The sequence below is a fragment of the Onychostruthus taczanowskii genome, unplaced genomic scaffold (genome assembly GCF_017590055.1).
Source record: "Onychostruthus taczanowskii isolate IOZ18803 unplaced genomic scaffold, ASM1759005v1 scaffold43, whole genome shotgun sequence".
Lineage (NCBI taxonomy): Eukaryota > Metazoa > Chordata > Aves > Passeriformes > Passeridae > Onychostruthus > Onychostruthus taczanowskii.
Genome location: NW_024501792.1, coordinates 5,723,287 through 5,750,364, shown reverse-complemented (window position 1 = coordinate 5,750,364; position 27,078 = coordinate 5,723,287). Strand labels below are relative to the sequence as shown.

The 27,078-nt window shown below is 53.0% G+C and overlaps 1 protein-coding gene across 1 annotated transcript in view; it reads left to right on the top strand.

The window, feature by feature from the left end:
• The window catches only part of KIRREL3 (kirre like nephrin family adhesion molecule 3), a 135,070-nt gene that overhangs the window by 101,740 nt on the left and 6,252 nt on the right, over nucleotides 1-27,078 (top strand). The window contains exons 8-15 of the mRNA XM_041413746.1: nucleotides 7,671-7,819; nucleotides 8,121-8,248; nucleotides 11,297-11,423; nucleotides 16,610-16,710; nucleotides 17,490-17,688; nucleotides 18,785-18,820; nucleotides 21,603-21,710; nucleotides 25,314-25,423. Of these exons, the coding sequence (XP_041269680.1) occupies nucleotides 7,671-7,819; nucleotides 8,121-8,248; nucleotides 11,297-11,423; nucleotides 16,610-16,710; nucleotides 17,490-17,688; nucleotides 18,785-18,820; nucleotides 21,603-21,710; nucleotides 25,314-25,423 (958 nt within the window). The remainder of the gene's footprint in view (nucleotides 1-7,670; nucleotides 7,820-8,120; nucleotides 8,249-11,296; nucleotides 11,424-16,609; nucleotides 16,711-17,489; nucleotides 17,689-18,784; nucleotides 18,821-21,602; nucleotides 21,711-25,313; nucleotides 25,424-27,078) is intronic.

Sequence of the window (27,078 nt, the reverse complement as noted above, 5' to 3'; positions counted from 1 at the left end):
ATCCAGCATTGTAATCCTGGCGGCTCTGCTCTGCTCTGCACACTCTGGGGTGCACATGCACATCTGGGCAGGTTTTATTCCCCCTGTGCCCTGGCCAAGCCCTGCCAGGGTCTCCGAGGCCCCTCAGTGTCTCTGGAGCTCTGTGCAGCCCAGCTGCAGCCCCGGCAGTGCCGGTCCATTGATTACCTGCACGGCTCATCAGCCCTCTCCAACTATTCCCCACGGTTGATCAGTCAAGTCATTGACAAGTTAACAGCTTTGTTTACTTCTCCCTCTCGCTTCTGCAGCCAATTTGTTCCGATCACTGTGCTGAGAGAAAGGCTGTTTTGATTGGTTTCTCACCCAAAATGAACCATGGTGGGTGCATGGACTGGTGGCATGGCTTTAATTGTGTCATCTGTGAGAGAGAAACCTTCTCACCCCACTTCTTTCAGGTTCCTGTGCCTTGGGCAGCACAGACCTGACCCCTGAGTGTCCCTGATAATCTCTCCTCCTGTACCCCAATGCTCTCCTCAGAGCTGAACTCTCATTGAACATCCCAGGTGTGATTTGGGGAGCTCTAAGTAGCTCCTCATGGGTTTTTCCCACCCACTAGACCTGCTGATGGCGAGGAGGAGATGCAAAACCCAGGCACTGCCCTTGAAGACTGCAGCTGATGAGCAATCAGGCTCATCCCAGCCTCCTGACTTGGCAGGAGTGGGAGCACTGGAGCCGAGATGAGATGGAAAATCAAGCCAGAATTTTCCTCTGCAGTGAGGTGTTATTATTATCATCAAAATCCCAGAGTGTTTAAAAACAATCCAAACTCAGTAGCAGCAACTGCTGCATCGTGGTGAGCGCAATCAGACACCAAACATGTCCTTGTCAGGGGTAAAAGTCTGAAATTTGGGGAAAGGTTGCAATCTTTCTCCCTCCTTATTTGTTTTAAAAAATAAAATTGAAAAAAAATTAAAAAATAGGCAGGAGGAGATGAGCGAAGTTGGCATCTCTGCATCTGAGCTGCGACATTTCCACAATTAGAACTCGAGGTTCACTTCGTGGTGGAGCCAAGATCCCTAAATTGGGATAGAGAGGTTTGGGAAGAGGTGATCACTGCAGCAGCTGTGTGTGCCTGGAGGTTTGTCAGGATGGGAGCTGGAGGCCTGGAAACATTTCCTCAAGTACAGGAGATACAATACACAAGGAAATGCCTGTCCATGTGCTTTCTTCCCCTCTAGTCAGCACAGGTGAGGCCACATCTGAAATCCTGTGTCCAATTTTGGGCCCCTCACGACAAAAAAAGACATTGAGGTGCTGGAGCATGTCCAGAGAAGGGAATGGAGCTGGGAAGGAGCTGGAGCACCAGGAGAGGCTGAGGGAGCTGAGAAAGGGGCTCAGCGTGGGGAAAAGGAGGCTCAGGGGGCACTCCTGACAGGAGGGGACAGCTGACAGGACAAGAGGAAATGGCCTCAAGTTGCCCTAGGTCAGGTTTTGATTGGATATTAGAGAAGATTTTTTATGGAAAGGGTTGTCAGGCATTGGCACAGGCTGCCCAGGGCAGTGGTGGCATCACCATCCCTGGAGGTGTTAAAGAAGCCGTGTGGTTGCGGTGCTTAGGGACACCCTAGGGTTAGTGTAACCTTGGCACTGCTGGGTCAGCAGCTGGACTGATGATCTCAGAGCTCTTTTCCAACCCAAACAATTCCCTGCTCTGTGATTCCACACCCCAGCCCCTGTGCTTGAGGGCCAGGCAAGCCTCAGCCAGAATCCTCAGGGCTCTGAGTTGGATGAAGCCCAAGCTGGAAGGAGCAGCCGTGTAATTCAGATGGGGAGAGGTTACCCAGGGCCTGCTGCTGAAAAATGAACCCACGCTCAGAGGGGGAGGTGGAGGAGCCACACAAGCCCCACACGTCTTCATTAGGCAGGGAGAAGAGGAACAACCCCATACATCACCATTATGAAAATTTACCCGTAATAAAGAAATAATTTGTGCGATGCATCACGCCGCAGCGGCACGGGGGGTACCGTGACACCGCTCGGGCTGGGAGCCTCACTCCATCATTCCTCACTAGCAGGAGCCATCCATTGTCCCTGTCCCCGTTGGACCTCCAAAGGATGCCAGAATGTCAGCCTCAAAACACCATCTCCTCCCCGTGGAGGTTACCAAGGCTCTGGGGCCTCGGGGGATTTGGGGTGGTGCTCAGGGCATCCCGCTGGGGACAGCTCTCCTGTGAGGGTGAGAGGAGGGGACTGTCACGTCACACCCTAGGAACTGAAGGTACTGCTGGCAATAAAGCAGCAAAACCCATTCTCTGAGCAATTTGTAGCAATTAATAGCCATTCCCAGGAATGAAATGTTAATTAATTCTTTCCCTGAGCCATGCATTTATTTAAGGTATTTGTGGGTGTTCTTGGTACTTTTATTAAGCAATTAAAATGCGTCCAAGAAAATATTTATTCATTTTAAGTAATTCTTAGTAAACACGATTTATATGGCAAGCAACCACTTTATTTTGCATTGTTAATTAAAACCGATGACACACTCCACTTCCCCGGGTTATTCGCCACCAGAGCAGCCTCGCTGCCAGGAGTGCTGGTTCAGAGCTGCTGGCAGCTCCGAAATCCTCCCTCAGAACCTGCAGGGTGGAATTGTGCAGTGCTGGATGGGCGTTTCAGAGCCCAGAGACCCCCAGCAGCCCCTGCTAACCCCCAGGAGTCCTGTGCTGCTGTAAGGAGCCGTGGCCTGATGGAGACCATTCTAAAGAAGATTTTGTTGAGTCCTACAGCTTTGCCAGGGCTGGGAAGTCAGTAGTTTGTTCACCACACACTGGGTGTTGAAGGATTACAAGCTCTTGTAGGGCAGACAGAGGGAGGTGTTGGTTCAGGGGAGCGTGGGCAGGGAGGAGGTGCTCGTGAGCAGGGATGTTAGCATCCACAGACTGACACCCTGTGGGGTTTGCTGCGCTCTCACTGGGAGCATGGGGAGCTCTTCGGGGGCTCCAATAGCCTGGCAGCCCAGCCAGAAACAGGATTCATGGAAAAAAGGGATGGAACTGCTGGGTAAAACCCCTTGTGCAGAAGGAGACAGCTGAGCATCCCACCGAGAGCCCGGCAAGAGGCACAGGTGTGCCGTCCCAGCTTGTGGCAGGTTTCCTTCAGAAACCTGAGCAGAAGAAAAAACAGTAAGACATGAAAACCAAAACAAAGCCCCAGCATTGTTTAGGAGCTGACAAATCCCAGACTGTCCTCTCTTATTTGCTTGTGTGTACTCTTAGCTGGGAAGCAATCGATGGAGTCAGAGAAATGCTATTTCCCTGAAGAATGTCTCCTTAGAAAAGTTCTTCCCTCCCTCTTCAGTGTTAAAAGGACTCACTGCAGGTATTCTATTTTTTGTTCATTCTTTAATCACTGGTTTTCAGTGCTGACTGTAATAACCCCTTTGAAACTTGGATCAAAATATCTCTTTCCTGGTTGAAATTTGTTTTCTTCCATCACCCGAGCAAATTCAATTTGCAGAAGATACTGAATTGGGAGGCACCTGGTACTCCCTCCAGAGAGGCCAGAGGAAAACAAAAGCACATTAGAAATATGAGAAAGGAAACAACAGAATGAAACCCAGCCCACAGGGGAAGAAATGCCCATGTGGGGACACAGATTGAGATGGTGCTCGGTGAAAAGAAATGAAGATGAGAAAATGTGCACATCTCTGCCCTGGAGCCAGGCTGGGAGAGCTGGGGGTGTCCAGCCTGGAGAAGAGAAGGCTCCAGAGAGACCTCAGAGCCCCTTCCAGGGCCTAAAGGGGCTCCAGGAGAGCTGGAGAGGGACTTTGAACAAGGGCCTGGAGAGACAGGACACAGGGAATGGCTCCCACTGCCAGAGGGCAGGGGTGGATGGGATATTGGGAAGAAATTCTTCCCTGTGAGGGTGGGGATGCCCCGTACAGTGTGCCCAGAGCAGCTGTGGCTGCCCCTGGATCCCTGGCAGTGTCCAAGACCAGGCTGGATGGGGCTGGGAGTAACCTGGGATAGAGGAAGATGTCCCTGCCCATGGGACAAGATGAGCTTTAAGGTCACTTCCAACCCAAACCCTTCTGGGATTCTGATTCTGATCTGCCTTGGTGATTTGACATGGGATGGTGGGAGCAGGGTGAATTTGGAGCTGAGTACTCCAAAGGTGCCTGTCAGTGGTAGAGGGTAGGAATTGAAGACCCCCCCCAGTCACCCTGTGGGGACCAGCCAAGAGCCACAGGGGCACTGGGATATGTCCCATGGCATGGCCTCTGCCTGTGCTGCCCTTCAGCCTGGAGGGCCCAAGGCAGTCACAGAAACAGGTCCTGTGGGCTGGATCCCCACAGACAGACCTCAGCCCTCTCCTGGCACAGGGCAGCCCCCTGCCCAGCCCTGCCCCTGCCGTGGAGTCTGGCCAAGGGGGAAAATCAGCACCAGCAGTGGCAGGCGAGTTAGTGGCCAAGTCATCCCAGGAGAGACTGAAACAGGTAAATTTATATCGTCTGGAAAAGACCCTGAGTGGCACATTTGCAATCTATAAATACCTTCAAGGGAACAACATAAATGAAAGGAGCCCCTGATCTCCAGGCTGGCAGGACCAGGAGCTCTGGCTGGGAGCCAGGCTTGATGCAGTACGGCCACGGAGACAGGAGGAAGAAATCAGAGAGCTGCAGCAGTGGAGGTGGTGGATGGGGCTGCAGGAGCATCCTCCCCTCTTCTCTGCTCCATTTTATTCAGGTTCTGTTTATGAATAACAACTGAATGGTTAATAGGTGAGCAAGGCACGTTATAGGCTCATTAAAACCCTCAGTAAGTTGCCTTCTGGCTGTCCACGAGCTCATCACAGGAAGCTTTACAAGAGGGTTATCAGCTGCCATTATTAAAAACCAATTTGACATTATAAAAGATCCATACTGCTCGTTCAGCCACATTGATTTAGCCATGTTAAGCCTTGGAAAACTGGAGCAAGAACCTTGATCTCTGCTGAAGCACGAAAAAAATTGGTGTTTGTGACACATCAGGAAATCCAGTTTTGCAGCAGCGATGGGTTTCGAACAAATCCATAAAGCACTGTGCCACGGTTGTTGGGAAGTGTTTTCCCAAGCAGCTGCGATGTCAAACGGCTCTTGGAAACCTTGTTCTCTGTTTTGAAACATCCAGAAGGATTTCATCTGAGCTCTGCCCAGCTCAAACCCACCTCCAGACACTTCTCCGTCTGGTTCCAATTCCTGGTGCTCTCTGGGAATGTTGGGAGGATGAACTGCAGGCAAGTGCAAGGACTTGACCCCACAAGTCACTTTTGTCCTCATCTTGAAGCCTCCTTCTTGTCCTTTGCACAGCAGGAAGGGTGGATTTGTGCAAAATAACCAGGGAAGTGCCTGGCACAAGAGAAGCTCTGGATTGTCCCAGAAGTTTGGTGCCATGCCCTGTCCCACTGACTGCTGAAAAAATGGCTTCATGTACCTGCTGCCTCCCTTGAGCACCTGAGGAGCAGAACAAGACCCTCCAGAGGCTGGGAAACTGCTCTTGGTTGGGAATCACTACAGGGAAAAAGTTGTAAAAGGAGCTTAATGGAGCAGAAATATTCCTGACAAAGAGCATAGGGCATTTCCCCATTCACCAGCTGGAGTTTCCCTGTCCCTCTAGCTCTGTTCCTTCCTTCCTTCCTTCCTTCCTTCCTTCCTTCCTTCCTTCCTTCCTTCCTTCCTTCCCTCTTTTCTTTCATCCATCTGCAGTTCCTGAGATAGAAATTCAGGTCTTTTGGACCAGCAAACCAAAGAGGAGACGTCAGGAATGTGTCTCCTCTCCATCCCACAAGCCGTGCTAAGCTTTGGGCACGAGGTGCCAGACCTGTGGCAGATGCCCCTGTCCCTCTGCTGCCCCATCCCCAAGGAACCAGCTGCTGCCACAGCTCTGGCAGATGCCTCCCACAGCGGGCAGCAGCGTTCCTGTGACAGGGAGGCAGCAGGGCAAGCAGATCTGTCGGGAGGCAGGAAAGCAGGATGCTGAGGTCAGCCTTGCCTGAACAAGCTGCTTGGCTTGGGCTGCAATTCCCTCTGGGAAGAGAAAGGCATCACCAAAGCACCGCTGCCCATTCAGACCTTCGGAGCAGCACCTGGAAGGCTCCGTTTGTGCAGGATTTTCCATACAGGACCTCCCTCATTAACACACGAAGTGCAGCCCTAAAAATAAAACCAGCATCTCCTGATTAATTATTGGAGGGGGAGGTGAGGGAGGCAGGGGAGGGAAGCTGAAGTAGCCAGTCAGCATCTGTTAGAAATGTGAAAATAAATGGAAGGCGAGGGCAGGTCAGTGCATACAAATCACTTCCATCCCCTGGGAACAGCTCTCAGAGCGCTGTGTCACCACGGGGGAGGCTGAGCAGGTCACTGGCAGGAGGCACTGAGGCTCACAGCAGCAGGTGCTGGGGGAATCGGCTCTGGCAGCACTCAGGGTGTTCTCCAGCCTGCCATGGAGCAGCATTCTGCTCTCTCTCCAGCCCCACTGAGGCACGTCAGTGCCTGTGGACCTTCAGCAGGAGCTCCCTGCAAGTCCAGTTGTCCTTGGCTGCCTTTGGGGCAGCATTGAAGCAGTGAGGAACCATGGCAGAGTGGCAGGAACAAGCAGAGGGAAGCAGGAGACTGCTGGGAGGACCAAGAGCAGATGCTGCTTGCCTTGAAGGAGACAGCTTTCCCCAAACCACCCCACCCACCCCGTGTGGGAGCAGCCTCTGTGGCTCCTTCCTCTCTCCAGAGCCAGCTCCAAGTGCCTGCATCTTTCCCAACCTATCCAGCACAACCAGAAGGGCAGCCCCAAAACAACAAGGCAGAGACTCCTCAGAGAAACCCTCTTCCCTCCAATTTACCTGTTAGTTGTTTGGGGAGGATTATGATATGGTTTTTTCCCAGGTTTTTTTTCCCTTCCCCAAAGAGTGGCTGGAGTTTCACGCTGCCTGACAGCATCTCCCGCCTTTCCCACCCGTTCCCCAGTGGCAGGTTGCCAGATGGTGCCCCATTAGGTCACATTTGCTCATTGTTTGGCAAACAGGGCTTAATTCAAGTGCTGAGTTGACAGCTTGTTCTCCAAGACAATTTGCAAGTTGCAGTGTTGCAAATGCCAGCTTGGCTTTTCGGGAAATGTTATTTCAGCTGCCTTAAAGGGATAAAGTTCTCTTTGACTGGTCGGAAAAAAAAAAAAAATAAAAAAATTAAAAAAATAAAAAAAAAAAAAAAGGGTAAGAAAAGGGCCAAAGCAGGGGGCAGCAGAAAATGTTTTTAGTGGTTTTGATGTAGACCAGCAGTGTTGTTGGCAAGCATTCAGGAAGGGACTGTCATTCCCCATCAAGTAGAGACCCTCCATGTCCCATTCCTCCCATCAATGAGGTCCTTCACAATCCTAAAATATTAGGTATATTCCCAGGGAAAGAGTGTAATAGAATGTTGGTTTCTTTTGGAAAGGTTTCTGTAGGGGTACATGTACACATCTCTCTGATGGCTCTTCTCCAAAACCTGTGGCTGTAGTCCCTAAATCCTTGGGGAAGGGGACAATGCTGAGAACAAGTTAATGTTCCTTCTGAAGTCAGGGGCACTCTGGGCATGCTGCCCCCAGCACTGTGACAGCTGCACGTGGGCATGGCAAGAGACACAAAACAGCACCACAACGATGCTCTGTTTTCTTCAACAGGTGGGCAAAGAAAGGCCAGGTTATAAAGGAAGCCTCCGGTGACTTCTACGAAACCATCGTGGACCACACGTTCTTCTTTGAGCCCGTCTCCTGCGAGGTCACCAATGCTCTGGGCAGCACAAACATCAGCAGGACCGTGGATGTCTACTGTGAGTAACCTGTTGGCTTCAGTCCGGCCTCCAGGCTCAGCAGAGCTGCTGGGAATCAGCAGGAAGCAGACACAGCTCAGTCTGACTTGCCCAGGGTGGCAGGACTTGCTGTGATCTCCTTGCGAGCTCCCGGGGTGGTCACTGGGGAGCTCCCTCTGGAGCTGCAGCAGGCACCTGCCTGAGGCTTTTCTTTGTTTGGGGCCCATCAGGATCTAGCACTGCTCCCTGTGACCTGTTTGGTGTGGGGGTGTCTGGCTGGCAGAGCCTGTCACTGGCAGTAACTCCAGTTTCCTCTGCACAGTTGGGCCCAGGATGGCCACAGAGCCGCAGTCCCTGCTGGTTGACCTGGGCTCGGACGCGGTGTTCAACTGTGCCTGGACCGGGAACCCCTCCCTCACCATCGTCTGGATGAAGAGAGGCTCGGGCGTGGTAAGAGCTGCTGGGGGCAGGGGCACGTCCTGGGCACGGGGTGCTGCAGGACCCTTCCCATGGAGCAGAACCCGTGTGGTCTGGGAGCTCCTGGCTGATGAATGCTGGCTCCTCCAAATGCAAAGGGGTCCTAAGAGTGGGGGAATTTGTTTAGTGATGATGGACAGAAGGGTTGAACCAGAGCATCACTTAACACCTCACTGATGGGCAGCAGTTCTGCAATTCCCCTGCATGTGGAGCCTTCTGGGATGGTCCTGTGTGGGATAGACCTTCATGGGATGGACCTTGCTGGGATGGACCTTTCTGCCCCCTTCATTGATGGGGAGCATCAATGGGATGGACCTTCCTAGGATAGTCCTTCCTGGGATGGACCTTTCTGCCCCCCAGGCCTGGGATCTCACACCCCTGGGATGGACCTTCCTGGGATGGTTCTTTCTGGGATAGACCTTCATGGGATGGACCTTGCTGGGATGGACCTTTCTGCCCCCCAGGCCTGGGATCTCACACCCCTACATGTTCACCCCAGCACTCCCTGCTGTTGGCTGGAGCCTGCTCCAGGGAGGAGTGTGGATCTGTCCCAGCAGACTTCTCCACGTCTCTTTTGTGCTGAAAATCCTAAGGAGCTTTGCCAATCGTAATCACAGCTCAGTCAGGCCCGGGAAGCAGGAGATGCTCTGATCCCTCCTTACAGCCAGGAGGGCTGAGCAAAGCCATGGGAAAAAGCTAAAGGAGGGCTGAGATGTGAAACTCATTCAGAAACACGCAGAGGTTTGGGTTTGAAAAGCATCTCCCAGCTCCACCTGGGCAGATCTGTGGATGGGGGAACGCTGCTGTTCCAGCTCAAGGCTGTAATTGGAGAGCTGGACCCCCACGGAGGGGCTGAGTCCTCCCTCCTCTGGGGACACTGAGGCATTAACTGCTGGGCTGCTTTTTCCAAACCATAATGACCTTGGTGAAGGCCATCTCCTGGGAAGATGAGAGAGCTGATGGCTGGAATCAGCAAAGGAATCCCAGTAGGTCAGTAGTTCCTGGGCGGCTTCCCATCCCTGTATCTCTGGGTTATCACTGCAGGCTCTCGCACACAGACTGTTGTTCTGCTGCAGGAGCTGGGAGCAAGGGCTGCCTCACCCTCCTGCTCCAGTCCAGCCCCCATCAGGGCTTGCCTTTGCTATCCAGCAGTGTCCAGCCACAGCCTCCTTCTCCCTTTTTATTTGCCTCTCTCCAGCTGAGTTCCATCACATTGGAACTTCTTGGAGCAGAATGAAGGAGATGATTCTGCCCTTCCACTATGCCCTCATGAGACCCCTGCATTGCTGTGTGCAGTTCTTCTGAAGTTCTGTCCCAACTTCAGAAGGACATGGAGCTGCTGGAGCAAGTCCTGAGGAGGCCACGGAGATGCTCCAGAGCTGGATGCCAGGCTGGGAGAGCTGGGGGTGTCCAGCCTGGAGAAGAGAAGGCTCCAGGGAGAGCTCAAAGCCCCTTCCAGGACCTAAAGGGGCTCCAGGAGAGCTGGAGAGGGACTGAGGACAGGGGCCTGGAGGGACAGGACAGAGGGAATGGCTTCCACTGCCAGAGGGCAGGGATGGATGGGATACTGGGGAGAAATTCTTCTTTGTGAGGGTAGAGAGGCCCTAGCACAGGGTGCCCAGAGCAGCTGTGGCTGTCCCTGGATCCCTGGCAGTGCCCAAGGCCAGGTTGGATGGGGCTTGGAGCAGCCTGGGATAGGGGGAACCCTGGATAAGGGCAAGTGCCCCTGCCCATGGCAGGGGATTGGAGTGAGATATGTCCGAGGTGTTTGAGGTCTCTTCCAAGCCAAACAATTCCACGATTCTGTGATTTCAGGACAGGCCCCCCAGCTGCTGTAGCCCAGCAGAGATGGTTATGCTGGTCACCAGAGCCACCTCCACCTGCCCAGAGGTGGCAGAGGATGGCAGAGGATGCTGCTTTGTAAAGCCATCAGCACCCAGCCATCCCAGTGGGATCTGGGATCATGGCTGCTTCTTCCCCAGCCCCTCTGTTTTCAGAACCAGGTTGAAGTCCCTCAAGATTGCCTTCTTTTCTCCTTTATTGACAAAAAGGAAGCAAGTCAGAGACCAAAGAGAGGTTGAGGCCAAGTAAACACAGGTGTTTTTATGGCTAACTTGCAATCGATGCTAACACAGTGGGTTTAAAAGGGATCTGACCCTCTGTGCCTCTGCCTCATGCCGGGTTAGGGCTGAGATCCCCCACCTTGCTACAGAGAAACCCAGATCCACATCCAACCACTGCATCAGTGCTGATTCCAGGAGCTGTGGGAGCAGCAGGGCCAGAGGCTCACCCAGCTGAGGAGAGATGATGGGCTGTGACCTGCAGAGCCCTGGGGGAGAGGGCCAAGGGCAACTGGAGGAGTTTGCTCCAGAAACCAGACTCTGTTTGAGATCTGCCATGGTTTTTTTCAAACCCAGCAGTGCCAAGATCCTGCTGACAGCCTCAGCCAGATCCCTCAGCTTCTGTGCTTTTCCAGGTTTGATAAAACTGCTTATTGCACAGCAGGGCAGGGGAGCAACAGTCAGCCAGTCCATAGCAGGGGGCTGGCCAGAGCCAGCTGTGATTTCCCTGGGTATCCAGTCCCTCTTCCAATGTGTCTGCCACCTCTGTCACCACTTCTGGGCTTAAAATCCCCGAGTCAATCCCAGCAGCCTCCCTTGTGCCTGTAAATGTGGAGGTGCAAGTGTGGAGTGTGGTTCTCTCTGAGGTTTTTCTGCCTGTGTCACTGCAGCCACCAAAATTTTCCTCTTGCATCTTGAACTTCTTGCAAAACTGGAGTTCGTAAAAATTCAAATTAATAGGAAGAGGACTTCTAATTCCACCCCAAAACACCTGTAGTGTTTCTTTATTCTTTGGGCAACAGCAGTAGGTGATATTTTCATGCAATGCCAGACTTTGGGCTCATCCACTTGGCTTTCCAAGGATGCTCAGGAGCTGGTGACTCAGCTCTTGTAACTCAGGTCATTTGTTTCGTCTGTAACTTCTCATGGCCCACCTGAAAGCCCCCCTCCTCTCTTTCAGGTCCTGAGCAACGAGAACAAGCTGATCCTGAAGTCAGTCCGCCAGGAAGATGCCGGGAAATACGTGTGCAGAGCCGTGGTGCCGCGGGTGGGCGCGGGGGAGCGGGAGGTGACGCTCACCGTCAACGGTACCTCCTGCTGCCCCTCTGAATTCCCTCCTCCTGCTGCCCCCCTGAATTCCCTCCTCCTGCTGCCCCTCTGCCATTCCCTCCTCCTGCTCCCCTTCTGCCATTCCTTCTTGCTCCCCTTCTGCCATTCCTTCCTGCTTCCCATTTGCCATTCATTCCCTCCTGCTGCCCTTCCACCATTCCTATCCTCCTGCTTCCTTTCTGCCATTCCTTCCTGCTTCCCTTCCACCATTCATTCCCTATCCCCATTCCCTTCCTGCCTTGATCCTGTTGCTCTGACAGCTCCTGTTCCCAAATTATCCACTCAGATACTTCCTTTTGGAGCAAATCCCACCCCCAGTTGGATCAGAGATCCAGGCAATTGGAGTAAAGTGGATTTTGCATTATTTTGCCTGGAAATGCACAAGTTGAAGCAAAAAAAAAAAAAAATCAACATTTGCACAGCCCCACACAGTTCCTTATTATCAACAGGGGTTTATTGAGTAGTTGGGAGCTGGCAGTTTTAAATCTTTAATAGATTAATCTTGCAAAACCCTTGCAAGGTCGGAGAGTGCTGTTGTCTCTATTGTACACCTGGAGAGCTGGGAATTGAGTCTGGATCCAAGACCAGCAGCCTAATCACACTCTGCAACCCACATGAGGATAGCTGTGAGGATTCCTGTGAGGATACTTGTGAACACTCTGCCAGGATTCCTGTCAGGATTGCTGTCAGGGTACCTCCATGGCTGCTTGGGGCTCATCCAGCACTGTGTCAGGATGCGCCCTGCACTCACAACCACATCTCTGGAGTTTAATGATGCCCTGGCCAGGACCTCGCAGCAGCTGGTAACAAATTTCAGCATAAATACGGCAGGGAAAGAGCCAGGCAGGCTGCAAATGGTGTAAGCAGAGGATGAATTTTGCATTGACTCTCACCTGACAAACTGGCAGGTTTCACTCCCCACTCACTGTCACAAGAGAAGAACGTAAGCAGGAGGCAGCTCAGGCAAGCATTGATTTCAAACACAGATAATGCATATGGTGGATGCCCCAGTTCCCTGGAAACATTCAAGGACACGGCTCTGAGCACCTGATCTAGCTGAAGATGTCCCTGTCATGGCAGGGGGTTGGACTGGATGACCTTTAAAGGTCACTTCCCACCCAAACAATTCCAGGTTTCTATAATCCTAGAAAAGGAAGCCAAGGGCAACACAGCAGGGACTGAAAACCAGCCACTCCCTCGACTTGGACTCAGCTCCTCGGCGCCTTCAGTCTCCTTCCCCAGCAGCTGCTGGGTTTTAATTACAATTAAATGAGATCATGGAAAACAAAGCAACAAATTAGCACGAAGAACATGCTCCTTCCCTGACACCTACCAGGCACAGGGATGCCCTGAGAGCAGAGCAGAGCTCCCACAGGCTCGGGGCATTTGGAGTATGCAGCACTGGCTTGAAAAGTTTCCCTCCAGCTACTTTTGTTTTTTTCCCCCAGCTTATGCCTGGGGAATCTGATGGGGAGCAAATTAAATCCATGCAGGGGGCTCACTGCTCAGCCTTGAGCATCTGCCAGGAGCTGACTGCCTGTGCATCCCATCCCATGGGAGGTGCTGCCAGGGGCTTGGTGCACTCCGAAGGTGACAGTGTTGGGACATGTCACTGCAGGTATTGGACCAAGGGAGAACCCCACACCTCCAAGGATGCCCTCCAAGTGAGGAGAACCAAGCCCCTGAGCAGCATCCCCACATCCCACATCCACCAAGAACCAGGGCTTGGCAGCCTGTCCTGCAGCAGGAGCAGCGTTCCAGCTGCAGAGCATGGCACAGTGTGCCTAATCCAGCTAATGAATTCTGCTGGAAGCCTGTTCTGATGTAATTCAAGGGGGAAGTTGAATGCCTCACATTTTGAAGTGATTTTAAATCCAGAGGGTGATACAATTGTCTGTTATTACCAGATGCCTCCCTCTGTCACACAAAAATCAGGCACTGAGAAGTTGTGTTCTGGGCTGGCTGCACTGCCCCTGATCAGGGCACCTGGACTTTTAGGGGGCTGATCCATCCCACCGAGCACAGAGATCCCAACTGAGGGATCACCCGACCCAATCTGAGCCTGTGGTCCCACCCAGCCCATCCATTCCCAAAAGTATCCAAAATCATGGCATGATGATGGTGGGGTGGGAGAGCATCCTCTGCCCTTCCCACCCAGCCTCATCAGACAGGGCTGTGGTTACAGAGCAGCCCAATCCCATGCCAGAGCCAAGGCCACCAGCCTGCAAGGAAGCAGATAGGATTCAGAGTCTGGTGAGTAGGAAGGAGGATTATGCAAAGCAGCAGCATTTGGCAGGGCCAGAGCAGCAGAGGCTCAAGGGAAGGGAGGAACTTGGTGCCATCATAAATCAGCAGCAGCTGGATTTACAGCCAAAGCCTCTCGATGCTCTTGACTGTACCCAGCCTGGTCACAGCTCCCACCCCAGCAGGAACACCCCGAGGTCACCTTCACAGGCAGATCAGCAGCAGCCCCCTCTGTCACTGCCTCATCTGGGCTTGGCAGGGGCTGCTGAGCAGGGACCACCACCCCTGCCCACCTTGTTCTGCAAGATAAGTTTGTTGGAAGGGCTGGACAGCTCCAGGTGACTAATTTAGGATGTAATTTGCCTGGGATTCACCCCAAAAAGGAAGTTGGGCATGCCTGAGAACTGGGAGCAGGGCTGAGCTGCCACCCTGCTTGGTCAGGAGCACATCATGGTGTCAGGAAATGCTCAAGGCCAGGTTGGAACAACCTGCTCTGGTGGGAGGTGTCTCTACCCAAGGTAGGGGATCTGCAATGAGATGCAGATTTTCAAACCCAAATCAGTCTGTGGTGTTTCTTTGTAATACCAGGCAGAATCAGCCAGCCCAGCACTTCTGCAGGAAGCAAGGAGTTAAACAAAACTCTCCTGCCAAATCATTTTGAGTGCCTGGGAGAAAGGTTCAGATGGACTCGAGCAGACTGGAGAAGCCAAGGCCATCCTATCCTTTCATTCCTGAAGGCTTCCACCTCAGACTTCTCTTTTGTGTGAGCCGCCAGGACCTCACAAATAAATTGGCACTGAGGTGCTAAAAATAACCTCCACCAATAGCTCCATCATTTATATCCATAGCAACATTGCTTAGAGCCTTTTCCCTGCCTGTGGGCTGTCTCACACTCGGCGCTGAATGCCAAGCTGGAGATTGGCAGCTTTCATAAGGAGCCAGAGCCTGGTGCAGAATCAAACACCAGCCCTGAATGCGAAGAGGCTGCAACTTCATGCTATTATTTCTGGGCATGTTCATCTCACAAATAGTCTTTAGTCATCCACTATTATCATGATGATAAGCTTTCGACTCTGAACTCCTGAAGCAATAATAGAAGCCAAAGCCATTGGCATTTGTGCCATTAAAATCCACTCGCCTTGGGGAAAATGATCCTTTTAATGATTATTAAGCCATTTTTCTCTAGCGTCACCCAGTCTTGGAGCACTTCCAGAATTTATAAGTAACATACAACCATCAAAATGGAAAGGAGATGGTTCTTTTTATTACTGTTTAGGTCTGGCCTGCAGATCCCATCACTGCTCTTGCCTCTGCTGGCTTTGGAATCATCAGGTGGGCAGGAGCATCAACAGCCTCAGCAGGCTCCTCAGGCAAAGCAAGGAGTCACCTCCACTGAGACCCTTGGGAAAGCTGAGCTTTCAGCGATGGGTAAACAAGAACTCACACCTTGGGATCGTGCCTAGAACAACATCTTGAGCATTTAGAGAGAAAAACACAACAAAGTGTCTTTTTTTTTTTTTTGCCCTCTTTGATCAAAAAAGGGCACAAGTCTCCACTACCGTACTGCTATGTCCATTACAGCAAAACAAGTCCTGACCTTCACGCCCAGCTCCTGCTATTCCTGATGCTGATGGCAGCTCCCTTCCAGTAGTAATTTCCTGAGCTGCCAGAACTGTGGGCACTGGTCAGTGAATTGTGCTTCAATGAGCTTGTTTTCCATCCATCTCCCCTTGGAGCAGTGTAAGGAAGCAGGGACAGGGCTGTGCCTCAGTGGGAAGTGTGTGGGTAATGTGCAGGTTTGGTGCAGGAAGGGGTTATTGGGACAGTTCCAAAAGGCAGCTGTATGTAGAAATTAAATCCATGAAGGATTTAGCATTTTGGTACATTTTTGTGCATCCATGAAATTTATAAATGGGTGATTTGGATGAGAATCAGACAGGAATACCCAGGCAAATCTTTCTTCCCACTTTACCCCAAATCCCTAAGATTTTTTTTGAAGGACCAGGGCACAGAGGTGAGGAAAATGGAAAAAAATCCACAAGGCTGTATTACTGATAAACTCAGTGACATACCCCAAATCATGCATGGCAACCTCAAGTGAACAACCAAAGGTCCAGAGCTGGAGCAGGGGGAGTTCTGCCATCCCTCTCTCCCTGCCCTGCAGCCCAGTTGTTGCTGTTTTCTTTTCTGCCAGCAGCAAGCCACTCATGGAAATGTAAATCTGCTTTAATTAAGGAGGTTAATAAGGAGCAATTAGGATCCCAGCTCATGTGCTGCTCCCCTGGGGCCATCAGGGCTGTTAGAAGAGTGAGGGACACACCACACACTCTCCTCTCCCATCCCTTTTCTCCCAGTCACAGGATGTTCAGCAGGGCAGGACAAGGACATCTCCCATCCCAAGCTGGTGTTTGGCTCAGGAAGAGCCTTTCCTACCCTTTCTCCTCGGCTCCTTTCATGACCCACATGGCACAGGAGAGCCCAGCTGATGGGTGTCAAGGTTTTCCAGCAGAAACTCCTCCACCACAACTTCCTTAATGCCCTGGAGAGCAATTAGTTTAATGGTTGCTTAATGAATCTGGGAGGGCACAGAAGAGGAACACCAGGTGGGATGGGATCCTGCTTTGCTTCAGCAGCAAACAGCCCTTCTCAGAGGCCAGGCTTACCAAGGAAATAGGAGAAGGACCCTTTACACCAGGGACTGGTGTACAGAGATGGGGGGCCCTGGTGCTTCGTGGGGGCTTTGCAAAAACCCAGCGGATCCCAAAGCCTCCACTCAATGTTCTCCATCACAGGAGGTGATGGGGCTGTTTCTCCATCCCTGCTCTTCAGAAATGGACCCCAATATCCATTCAGGGCTCCCCCAACATCCCCCATCCCCACCAGTCCCATGGAGTGCCAGCAGCCTCTCCTGTCTCCACAGGGCCCCCCATAATCTCCAGCACCCAGACCCAGCACGCCCTGCACGGCCAGAAGGGGCAGATCAAGTGCTTCATCCGCAGCACTCCGCCACCAGACCGGATTGTGAGTATCACCCTGGGCACGGCGGGGGCCTGGAACACCCCGGGCTGCCCCGGGCTCACCCTTATACTTTGTAATAGTTTTGGTTTGGTTTCCCCTTATTTTTCCCAAATGGTTTACCCCTGATTGTACCCCCTCCCTTTATCTGTGTAGTCCCTCTCCTTTGTTGAGATCATCCCCAAATCCCTGCCCTGGCTCTCTGTCAATCACTCAGCATCCCATCCTCTCTATCTAGAACTTTCAGTCCAGGTTGTGATTAGTCAGAGGCCAGGGGTCAGCCCCTCAAGTGCTGCCCCATACACTGTCCCAAATGTCCATTCCCTAAGTTTTCACCCCTGAAGTTTCTTTATTGGTCAGCAAAATTATCTACTTTTGGTTCACACCTCTCTTTAAACATACCTTGGCACCTCTCCCGGGCACTCTCAGCAGGGGCCCCCTGTGGTGTGGGAGCTCCCAGGAGCTCAGAATAAAACCTTGGATTAACCCCTGCTAAGAGTCGGCCCTTTCATCCTCTACCGATGTCTCTAGCGTCCCCTCTGCTGCAAAGGCGACTAGCCCAGCTGCCTTCAGTACCCTCGGGGCACCAGAGAGTGTCCCCTGCTCTCGGGGCTGTCCCCCTGCTGTCGGCCGTGTCGGGGCTGGCCGGGGTTCCTGGGGGGGGGGAACGAAAGAGTGTCCCCTGCTCTCGGGGCTCTCCCCCTGCTGTCGGCCGTGTCGGGGCTGGCCGGGGTTCCTGGGGGCTCCCAGAGAGACAGAGACATCCCCCCTCTCTCTCTTGGCAGGCTTGGTCCTGGAAGGAGAACGTTCTGGAGTCTGGAACCTCCGGGCGCTACACGGTGGAGACGGTGAGCACAGATGAGGGAGTGATCTCCACCCTGACCATCAGCAACATCGTCAGGGCTGATTTCCAAACCATCTACAACTGCACGGCCTGGAACAGCTTCGGCTCCGACACGGAGATCATCCGGCTCAAGGAGCAAGGTGGGCACTGCTGGGGAGCTGCTGGGGCTGCTGGGCAGCGGGAATTAGCACCTGGCTGGGTGTGAGAGTGGAGACGTGCTGTGAGAGGCAGGAGGTGCTCAGGAGAGCTCTTGGGATGCCAAAGAGGCAATTAGGAAGGACGGTGACAAGGCTCCAGCTGTGCTAGCTGTAGGATTCCATCCTTAGGGCACATGATCTTGGTGAAGGGGCAGGAGCAGGGACAAGCCCTGTAAAGTCTCCGCTTGGTAAGGTATTCCTGATTTTACCTGTCCTGCTGAAGCCAGAGGGCACGGGCTGATCCTGCACCCCTTACTCCCTGTCCCACAGTACAAGGTGATGTCACTGCCCAGGCTGGAGGATCATTTATAGCCTTGGAGAGACAGGAGTGGCTGCTCCCAGCAGACCCCACCTCTGCTCACGAGGATGGGAGTGAGCAGAGGAAGGCCTTTGGACTGGTGGCAACTCTCCATCCTGGCCACCAGCCACAATGCCAGCATATCACATAGGGCTGGGCTCACACACCCAGCAATTCCCAGGGGATGGCCAGGGAAATTCCACTCTCGGGGCTCTCCACAGCAGGGGAGGGAGAAGGCTTAGCTGTGAGGAACGCTCAGCTCCTGGAGGAACTCCAGTTCTCCTCTATTTTATTAAATGCCAGGGCAGGCAGGTGGATTGTTCTCATTAAGCCATGATTTATAGGCAAGGCTGGCGTCCAGATTAAATCAGAGCTAAATGAACCCCTTAAAATTAGCCTTGGGCTTCTTCCAATGCAAACAGAGCCAGTGGTTTTTCCAGGTCGTCTGCCAGTCAGCAGGAGTGCTCAGCGGCGAGCCTGGGTCCCGGCGGAGGGTGCCGGGCAGCCGAGCTCACATCCAGGCGTCCCTGCTGGGCCACGAGAGGGGACAGCCCTGCCCGGGCCAGGGGACACCGCAGGGTGGCACAGGGGACAGCCCTGCCCGGGCCAGGGGGACGCCGCAGGGTCCCTTCACGGGGCCAGCCCCGGAGCAGAGCAGAGCAGAGGGCTGAGCGCTCAGGAAGGCTGCGGTGGGCGCGTGGGCTGTGCAAGGCTGTGGACACTTGCTTTATTTTCAAACAGGTACGGAAATGAAATCAGGAGCTGGTATTCAAGCAGGTATGGAAATCATGAGCTGACGGTGAATGTGAATTGTCCCCAGCCATCTCCACACCTGAGGGCCCAGCGTCCTCCTCCTGGCCCGGCAGCTTTCCATAGGGCAGGCAGGGCAGGAAGGGGTGTAGGGAAGCTGTAGGGCAGTGACTGGGGCAGGACTGGGAAGATGGAGTGGTCCAGTCCCCCTGTGCCACCGACCCACTCTGCAAACCAGCACTTTGTTTGCCCCAGCTCCCCACTCACTGGAAGGGGGATGCTGTTACTCAGCCATGTTTAAAATGTTGCAGAGGTCCCACAGAGTGCTACTGTGGGACAAAAACAAAGAGGGAAAATTACATGTTTCCAGGGTCATTTGCAGACATCAGTTTGGCTCAGCATAGCGGGAGAGTGATGGCCAGCATCCACTGGCACCAGAGCAGGTCTGGATGGATCTTGGGGCAGGTATGCAGGATGTGCTGCCCTTGTGGTTCCTCATCCTGTGCCCCACAGCAGAATTCCTGGGGGAGCCAGCAGTCTGCTCCTCCCTCAGCTCACCCACCCCTACAGGAGAGTTTACCATCCCCACCATTCTGTCACTGCCCCTTTACAGGTTCCTTTATCCCAGCCCAGGAGAGCCCTGGACATTCTCCCCACCCCATTCCCTGCATGGTTCTTCATCCTCTTAATGCCCATCACCACCTGCTTCTCTCTGAGCTCTGCCCTGCAGATCCATTCCCCAAAGCTGAGAGCCAGCCAGCCTTCCCAGGGTCTCCAGGCTCCTGTCTCTCCAGCCCCTTGCTCCATATTCCCCTGGGAAAGCTGAAAAAATCCCATGAGGAACTACCACTGTTGGCAGGAGCACTGCCTAGCAGGTGGCCTCAGTAACTCCTGTTTTCTTTGTGCCATGGCTCAGCTGCTGGGTTGGAGGATGCTGATTTTAGGGTGAGCTGCTTGGGGCAGCTGGACCCAGCTGCTGCACCTGTTCCCTGAGCTCCAGCAGAGGACTGAGGGGATTTGCCTTTTCACCAGCTGGGCACTCCCAGAGGTTTGGTGATGGATTGGTTCAGTGCCACTTGAGTCATGTCACCAGTGGCCCAGCTTGAGTGAGGTGTGACACATCAAGGGACCAGCAGGCCCAAGCAGGAAATCCACGAGCAAGCCACATCAGTTCTATTTTGATCAAGTGTGAGCAGAGCCTAAACTCAATCAGCACCACATGTTTATCACCCTGCAGTTCCCAAATTAGGGCTCAGGACTCAGGAGCTCCACAGCCATGGCTTAAGGGTACCATGAAGTGGCTTTAGAACTCCCCTGTCCCATTGGGGATTGGGTAAACAAGGATTACACCCTTTGCTGACTACACAGTGGATGCTGGTGGAATGAGAACTGCCCCCAGCCCCACCAGCAGGGATGTTTCTCCCTTGGGAAGGATGAAAGGCACAGGTGAGATCTGTGGTGTCAGGTACAGGATGAAATTCGTGCCCACCCCCATCTCCACACCTGTGGGCAATGGGAAATGGTTCCTGTGTCACCAAGTGACAATCCCTGGGCTTTGCTTCTCAGCAGGGTCACCCCCTGTGTCCCCAAGGTCCAGCAGCATTCATGTCCCCATCTGCACAGACCTCTGAGGAGAGCCACCTCTCTGAATACATTTTTCCATAAATTCATCCCATCCATTTCCAAGGCAAGGCCTCCAAGGAGAAAACACCTTCCAAGGAGGTGTCCAGGAAAGTTTTGAGGACACACTCACCTTATCTGGCCATCCCAGACAGGGTTATCCCCTCTTGGTTCACAGGATCCTACAGAGTGTTTAGAAAGAGAAGGAATGGGAACCTAGAGATACCTGCAGCTTTAGGGGAGAGGATCTTTGGGATGCAGCTTTATCATCCCAGCCAAGGAGGAGGGCAATTTGTGGTACCCACAGCTGTGGTGTCCTACAATGTGAGTGCTGCCCATCACTGCCCCTCCTTAATCCAACCCAACACTCACTGTAAAGGCAGAGCTGTGCCTGCAGGAACTGGAGAGACAGAGCAGGGAGATGAAAAGGCTTTGGGGCTCCAAATCTGACCCTCTCACCAAAAATGTGATTTCCCATTCCCCCCTCCCCACACCTCACAAGCTGCTGCCAGGGCCTGCGTAGATAAATCAGCTTTGCTGCCTGAGCCACAGCCCAAAATGCCTCCCAGGAATTTGGTGACAAAGTTCTTGTAGGCAGAAGGATGTGAGGGTGCTCTGCCTCCCACACACCCTGCCCACACATCCCAAGTGCTCATTCCCAGCATGGGCCATCCCTCCTGTCCCAGTTTTTGTAGCACCCTCAGGAATTTTGAAAGGATGACAGTTGATAAGCCACAGGAGAAGGCAGGAAATTGGGATATAAAATAGGGAGGGGCTGTGAATGATGACTTGGGTTAAGTCATCCATCACCCTGCTTGGATGCCATTTCTCTTTCTTTATAATATTAACACACAGTCTTCTTTTGCACTTAATCCTTTAGAGAAGCTCATTCATTAACCCACAGGGCACTAACAAGAGCAGTTACTAATCTGCTCCTCTGGCTCCCCCCTCCTCTCCTCCCAGGGTAAACTGAGGCACAGAAGGAGCAGGGCTGTACAAACTGCAGCATTCCACGGGCAGCCCGTGCCGACATCACCACGCAGGGACGGGGGAGCAGGGAAGGAGGCCCCAAAACCCTCCCCGGGCTCATCACTGAGCCTCTTGCCAGTAGCCAGGGGTGGGTCCCTGGGGGAAAAGCCCCCTCTGTGACCTTCAGCCAGCTTCACGCTTCCTCCCGTTGCTCTTGCAGAGTCGGTGCCGATGGCGGTGATCATCGGAGTGGCCGTGGGGGCCGGCGTGGCGTTCCTGGTGCTGATGGCCACCATCGTCGCCTTCTGCTGCGCCCGCTCCCAGAGGAGTAAGTGTCACCCCTTTGGGAGGGCTGGGGGGAGAGCTCTGGGGAGGGTGAATCGAGAGCAGCAGGGAGAAAGCAGAGCCTGATTTTACCGACACAATTTCCTGGATTTACTTCTCCACACAAGCTGCTTCTCGTGTTGGTCTACCAAGAGTTTGCTGCAAACAGCAGCCCTGTGGGAAAAGGGAAGGCTTTATGGAAGACATGCCAGGGTAACTGCTGATCCCTCTTAGCAGCTCAGGAGGTGTGCAGGGTACCTCTTAATCTCTCCCTTGGAGAAATCCTGAGGTACAAGAGGGAGAAGCATCCTCACTGTGCCATATCGGTGCTTAAAAACCCTCCACAGTTCTGCTTCTGTTTTAATTCCAATTTTCCTGACATGCATATTCCTGGCAGGAATGACAGCCAGCAGAGGGGTTTTTCATGGGACTTGTGCCTTCTGGAGTCTGGCTGCAGTGGGAATACAAGTTAAAGTGACATTAGAGACGCAGGTAGAGGAGGAGGAGCAGGAAGCAGTGCAGCATTGTCTGGCCTCATTAAAAAGACACCGGGACATTAAAGAAGGATTGTTGGCTCCGTGAAAAGGCACGAAAGCTGGAGGGAGAAGAGTGTGATTGTCTAGAGCATTCCAAGCCTCTGGGGAGAGGAGGAGATCCTTGGCGCTGCTCCCGGCTCGCGAGACGCGTGGTACGGATTCCGGGGTGCCAAACTCCTCACGTGCGTGCCAGAAAACCCAGTTGTTCTTTTATTTTTCCCCCCTTGATGGTTTACAAAGCCATCAAAGACACCAGGCTGCTTCTGGATTCAGTAAGGACACACAACCCCCCACTGCAGAAATGTGTTTAATTTTCAGCATGATAATGATGCCTCTCCCTGTTTTATCCCTTTTTTTTTTTTTTAACTCCCACAGCCTCCATTAGCAAGAATTAATGAATTAAATAAGGGAAGTCATTTATCTTGCTTTTTGGGGAAGGATTGCTGATGGACAGCACCCATGACCAGGCGAGTTTGATGTCATTTGGCAGCAAGAGACAGTGCAAGCACCTGAAGGAAGCAGGGCCGAGCCATGTTCCCAAGTCCGTGGGCTGTTTTTTCCCCAAGCCACATCCTTCAGAGAAACAGAGAGCGTGTGGTTCATTATTTCCCTCTTGTTTGATGGAACCAGATGGTGCAGGGCTCTTTACAGGACACACAATTTCACAGGAATGCCATGACAACAGATCCCAGACGTGGTGGAAACGCCAGGATTTAGACCCTCACAAGCTGGAGGCATGCAAGGATGGGCTGCTCTTCAAGGGGAATGCCAAGAGGGGACAAGGCCATCCCAGCCAAATGCCTTGTGTTATCTATCCCACTGGTAAATCAAGAAGAAGAGGTATTTTTCTCATCAGGACTGGGAAGACAGGTTCTGGAAAGAAAGCACTGGGGACATGGTGGCAGGGTTTGAAGCCACTTTTCTCCACTGGGTTTCTGGTGCTATCCCGTTTAGAAAAGGTTTTTGGGTCTCCAATACACCAGAGGCTACTGGGTCTGGGAGTGTTCCCTGTTCTGCTGCTCCCCTGGCAGTGTGATTCCCTGGGGAGAGGTCAGCAGCCTCCCCAGGCCAGGACAGGGGTCCCTGTGCTCCCTACAAGGCTTCTTTGCCACTTCATACCCAAGGGATCAATGAAGATCCCTGCCCTGATCTCCCTTCCCTCCCCAAAACCTTGTGGGAAGGGAAGAGCCAGACCAGCTGGGGACAGCAGCAAATCCAGAGTGCAGGTGGGATTCCCCAGCCTGAGATCCATGCTGGTGGCACTGAGGCCACTCAGTTCCCATTTACCTGGCTCCAAAAGCCACTGGGAGCTGCCAAAACAGTATCTCCTTGGGTTTGGGGGGAACTGGGAGCACCAGCAGCTGAACCAGAGCCCAGTGACACTCAGGGTACAGAACTCTGCCAGGTGGATGGGCTTTTACCCCAGTTTTGAGGTGCTGGTGCCAACTGAATGCTGTGGCCGCTGTCTCCAGTGGCAGGAGGGTGGGAACACCAGGCTGAAAGGTGAGGAAAGGAATTTCATCACTGTTAGTGGTGTGCAATGTGCAGGGTTATTACAGAGATCAGCTCAGGAATGATGGGATTGACAGAGCACTTGGATAGCAGGAGAAGGACTCATTTCCTGCCAGGATGACTTCAGATTCCTCTCCCAAGACAAATACTGGAGCATTGTGCCATCATTTATAACAACAACCTGGTGCAGGCTGCAGGAGCTGTTGTCGAGGGGACACAGTGACCCAGCAGTAACTCTGGAGAAGGAAGCTCCTGACCCAGCCACCAAGCACAGCTAACAGCAATGGGGGAGGTAATTCCTGACCATGTTTTGGGAAAATGCAGGGGAAAGAAAAAAAAAAAAAAAAAAAAAGACCAGCTGCAGACACACTGAGACTGGAGGCTCTGGAAAAGAAAAAATTTACTGTGCATCTGTTGTTATATCCTCAGTGACTTAACGGCCCAGAGTTATTTGAGGGGGAACACTCCTGGGAGAGGAGCTGCAAGACACTGATTAGCATCTCCTTGTGATTAAAGACAGAGGCTCCAGCACCAGGAACGTGGTCCCAGCAGGACAACATTTAAAATGAAGCTGTAGTAACTTCCCAGTGAAAGGCTTTGTCTTGTGCCCTGAGACTTGGAGAGGCCTGGGTGCTGCAGGTGTGGAGGACAGGGGATGCTGGGAGAGATGGATTCAAGGACAGAGCTTCGAGCTGGTGTCAGTTACATCATCTGGTTTGGTTTAGAGATAAAACTCTCGGGGGTCCAGCCTTTTCTGGACTGATTCCCGCAATCCTGGCTTGGCAGGGCGCTGCTGGATCCGTCAGCTGGAGGTAGATCTGACAAACCGGTGGCTCAAGGCAGTTTTTGGGTCTGGGAGGGCTGGCACAGCCATCCTGGGAGGTGAGGCCAGGTCCGTGGCAGGGGGACAGCTTCAAAGCTGTTAAGGTCTCGCTGCTCAGATTTGCCTCCATCTCTGCTTTTCATCTCGGCTTTGCGCCGCCGTTCTGCTCCCGCTGCTCCGCATCCGCGCTTTACTTCTGCTAAAATGACTTGTTCAAAGCACGCCTGACACCTTCAGGGAAGGCAGGGAGTCTCTCCAGGAATGTTTCTCTCTTCTCTCATTGTCATTTCCAGGCTGCCTGGAGATGATAAAACCATCCCTGGCTACGTCTGTGCTCATTGCTTGGCCTTTTCCATGTGTTGTCTGCACCCCAGCCGGGGGGAGGCTTTTCTCAGGGGTTCCCAGAGCCTGGGCAGAGCTGGTCCATCCCTCAGGAGCAGTATTTCTTACGGATCAGCAGGCTGGACAAGGATTTCACTCCCTGTGGGAGCAGTTCTGCTACAGCCCAGCCCCTGGTAACAGCACCATGAGCGTGGCAGAGGCCAGCTGAGCTCCAAAAGGAATTCCTACAGGAGTCTGAGCTGTCCATACCTTCTGGCAATGCAAATATTGCTCCTCTAGCTCTCCAGTGGGCTTCCTGAGCAGGGTTTATTTTCTCAGGTGCTACCGGGAGTCCTCAGTCATGTCCCTGCAGAAGCTCGGACTAAGCCCCTTGTCCATCTCCCTCTTTTCCCAGATCTCAAGGGTGTGGTTTCTGCCAAGAATGATATCCGAGTGGAGATCGTGCACAAGGAGCCGGCCTCGGGCAGGGAGGCGGAGGAGCACCCGACCATCAAGCAGCTGATGGTAAGGAATTCCTTCCCCTCCCCAAGCGATTGCTCCAGGCAAAGTTTGATGGTAACGAGCCCAGACACGTGTCGTTCAGCCCCGTAATAACCACTCAAGGCAAAGATGCTCTTCCAAAAACCCTGCTCTCGAGATCCGCATTCTCTTGCCATAAAAACTCCTCGAGTGAAACTTGGCTAATGAGGAGGGAGAGCTGCTAGGGGTTTATTGCAGCTGCCCATCTGCCCGCCGGGCTAATTGCGAAGCAAATTTGCCGCCTCACACCTGGAAAGCTGCAGAGGGGCAGGGAGACACACAAGGGCGAGCACGAGGTGACACCGAGCTCGGTTCCCAGCCAGGGCTGCGCCCGGAGGCTCCTGCGGGCAGCGCCGAGGGCGCGCACGGGGCTGGATGGCACCGGCTGTAGGGCCAGCCTGCAGGGGCCAGCCTGCACTGGGGAGCTGTCACCTTCCCGAGGCCACTGCCTTCACCCGAGGGGACCGGCGGACACGGGCAGGGCACCAGGTGGATGGATGCTGAGATCCGGGAAGCGCAGCTTGAGCCCTGACGCTGGTGCATCCTCACCACTCTGTGCTGTGGTCGCTGCTCTCTGGGGCTCAGCCCCAGTTTGCTTTGGCTTTCACTGCTGGTGGCAAATAGAAGCTGAAAAATGGCAAAGAAGCCTGAAAAAGAAAAGGAGATAAAAGAGCAGATGGGAAAGGGGAAAGGGATTGAAGAAGCCAGTGGCTGCTTTCTAGGCTACTGGGTGATTTTTTCCTCCTCTAAATCTCAATTTTTTGGGCAGCACTTGTATGTCCTGCCTGCAAAAGCTGTTCCAGGAATGCCTGGTGGGAAGGAAAGGCTGATCATCGTAGAGTGGGTGGAATTGCTTGCTGAAATTGTCATGATTGCCAGAGTATTTAGACACCCAGACAGCCTCCAAACAATGAGGAGGGAGGAGGTGGAGATCTGGCAACTTATCCCAGCACCACTGAGGTTCCTGTGCAAAGAACCTTCATTCCCAGCAGGGCTTTGCCCTGAGAAATCTGCAAGTCCATGGTGGGATTTGCAAGGCTGGAAGGGCAGAGGAGACTGGGGTTGGGTTTGGAGCAATCTGCTGGGATGAAGGGAAATGAGAAGTTTTCTCTACATGGGACCCTGTACATGATCTGTGTGATCAGCAGTGCCAAGCCCAGATCTGGCTCCCACAGGGGCATCTGGGATCATCCCAAATCCCACTCCAGACCAGGCTGGAAGCACGCACAAAGCCTCAGCAGAAGAGAACATTTACCACTCTGAGTGAACAAGGAAGAGGATGGTGGTGGGAGCTCAAGCACAGGATCTTGGAAAGCCATCCTGGGAACTTTCTTAGGTTATTTGCAGGAGCCAGGGGGTGATTTCACATCAGCTTGTGCCTTGGTGAGGCTGGGAGCAGAGCTGTGCCGGGCACATTGCAGTGAGGATTCTGGCAGGGTGGAAATGGTGCAGAAAAAAATTACAATATTTGTTTGAGAGCTGGGAAAAAATGCCTTACAGGGAGAGGTTTGGAGCTCTTCTGGTTTATCAGCCAGACTGGTGAGAGGTGGTTTGGTCACAGCACAATGGAACTGTGTAGGTGTGAGCAGGGTTCACACTAAAGCTGAGCACTTTCAGATGTGACACAACAGAGACTCACA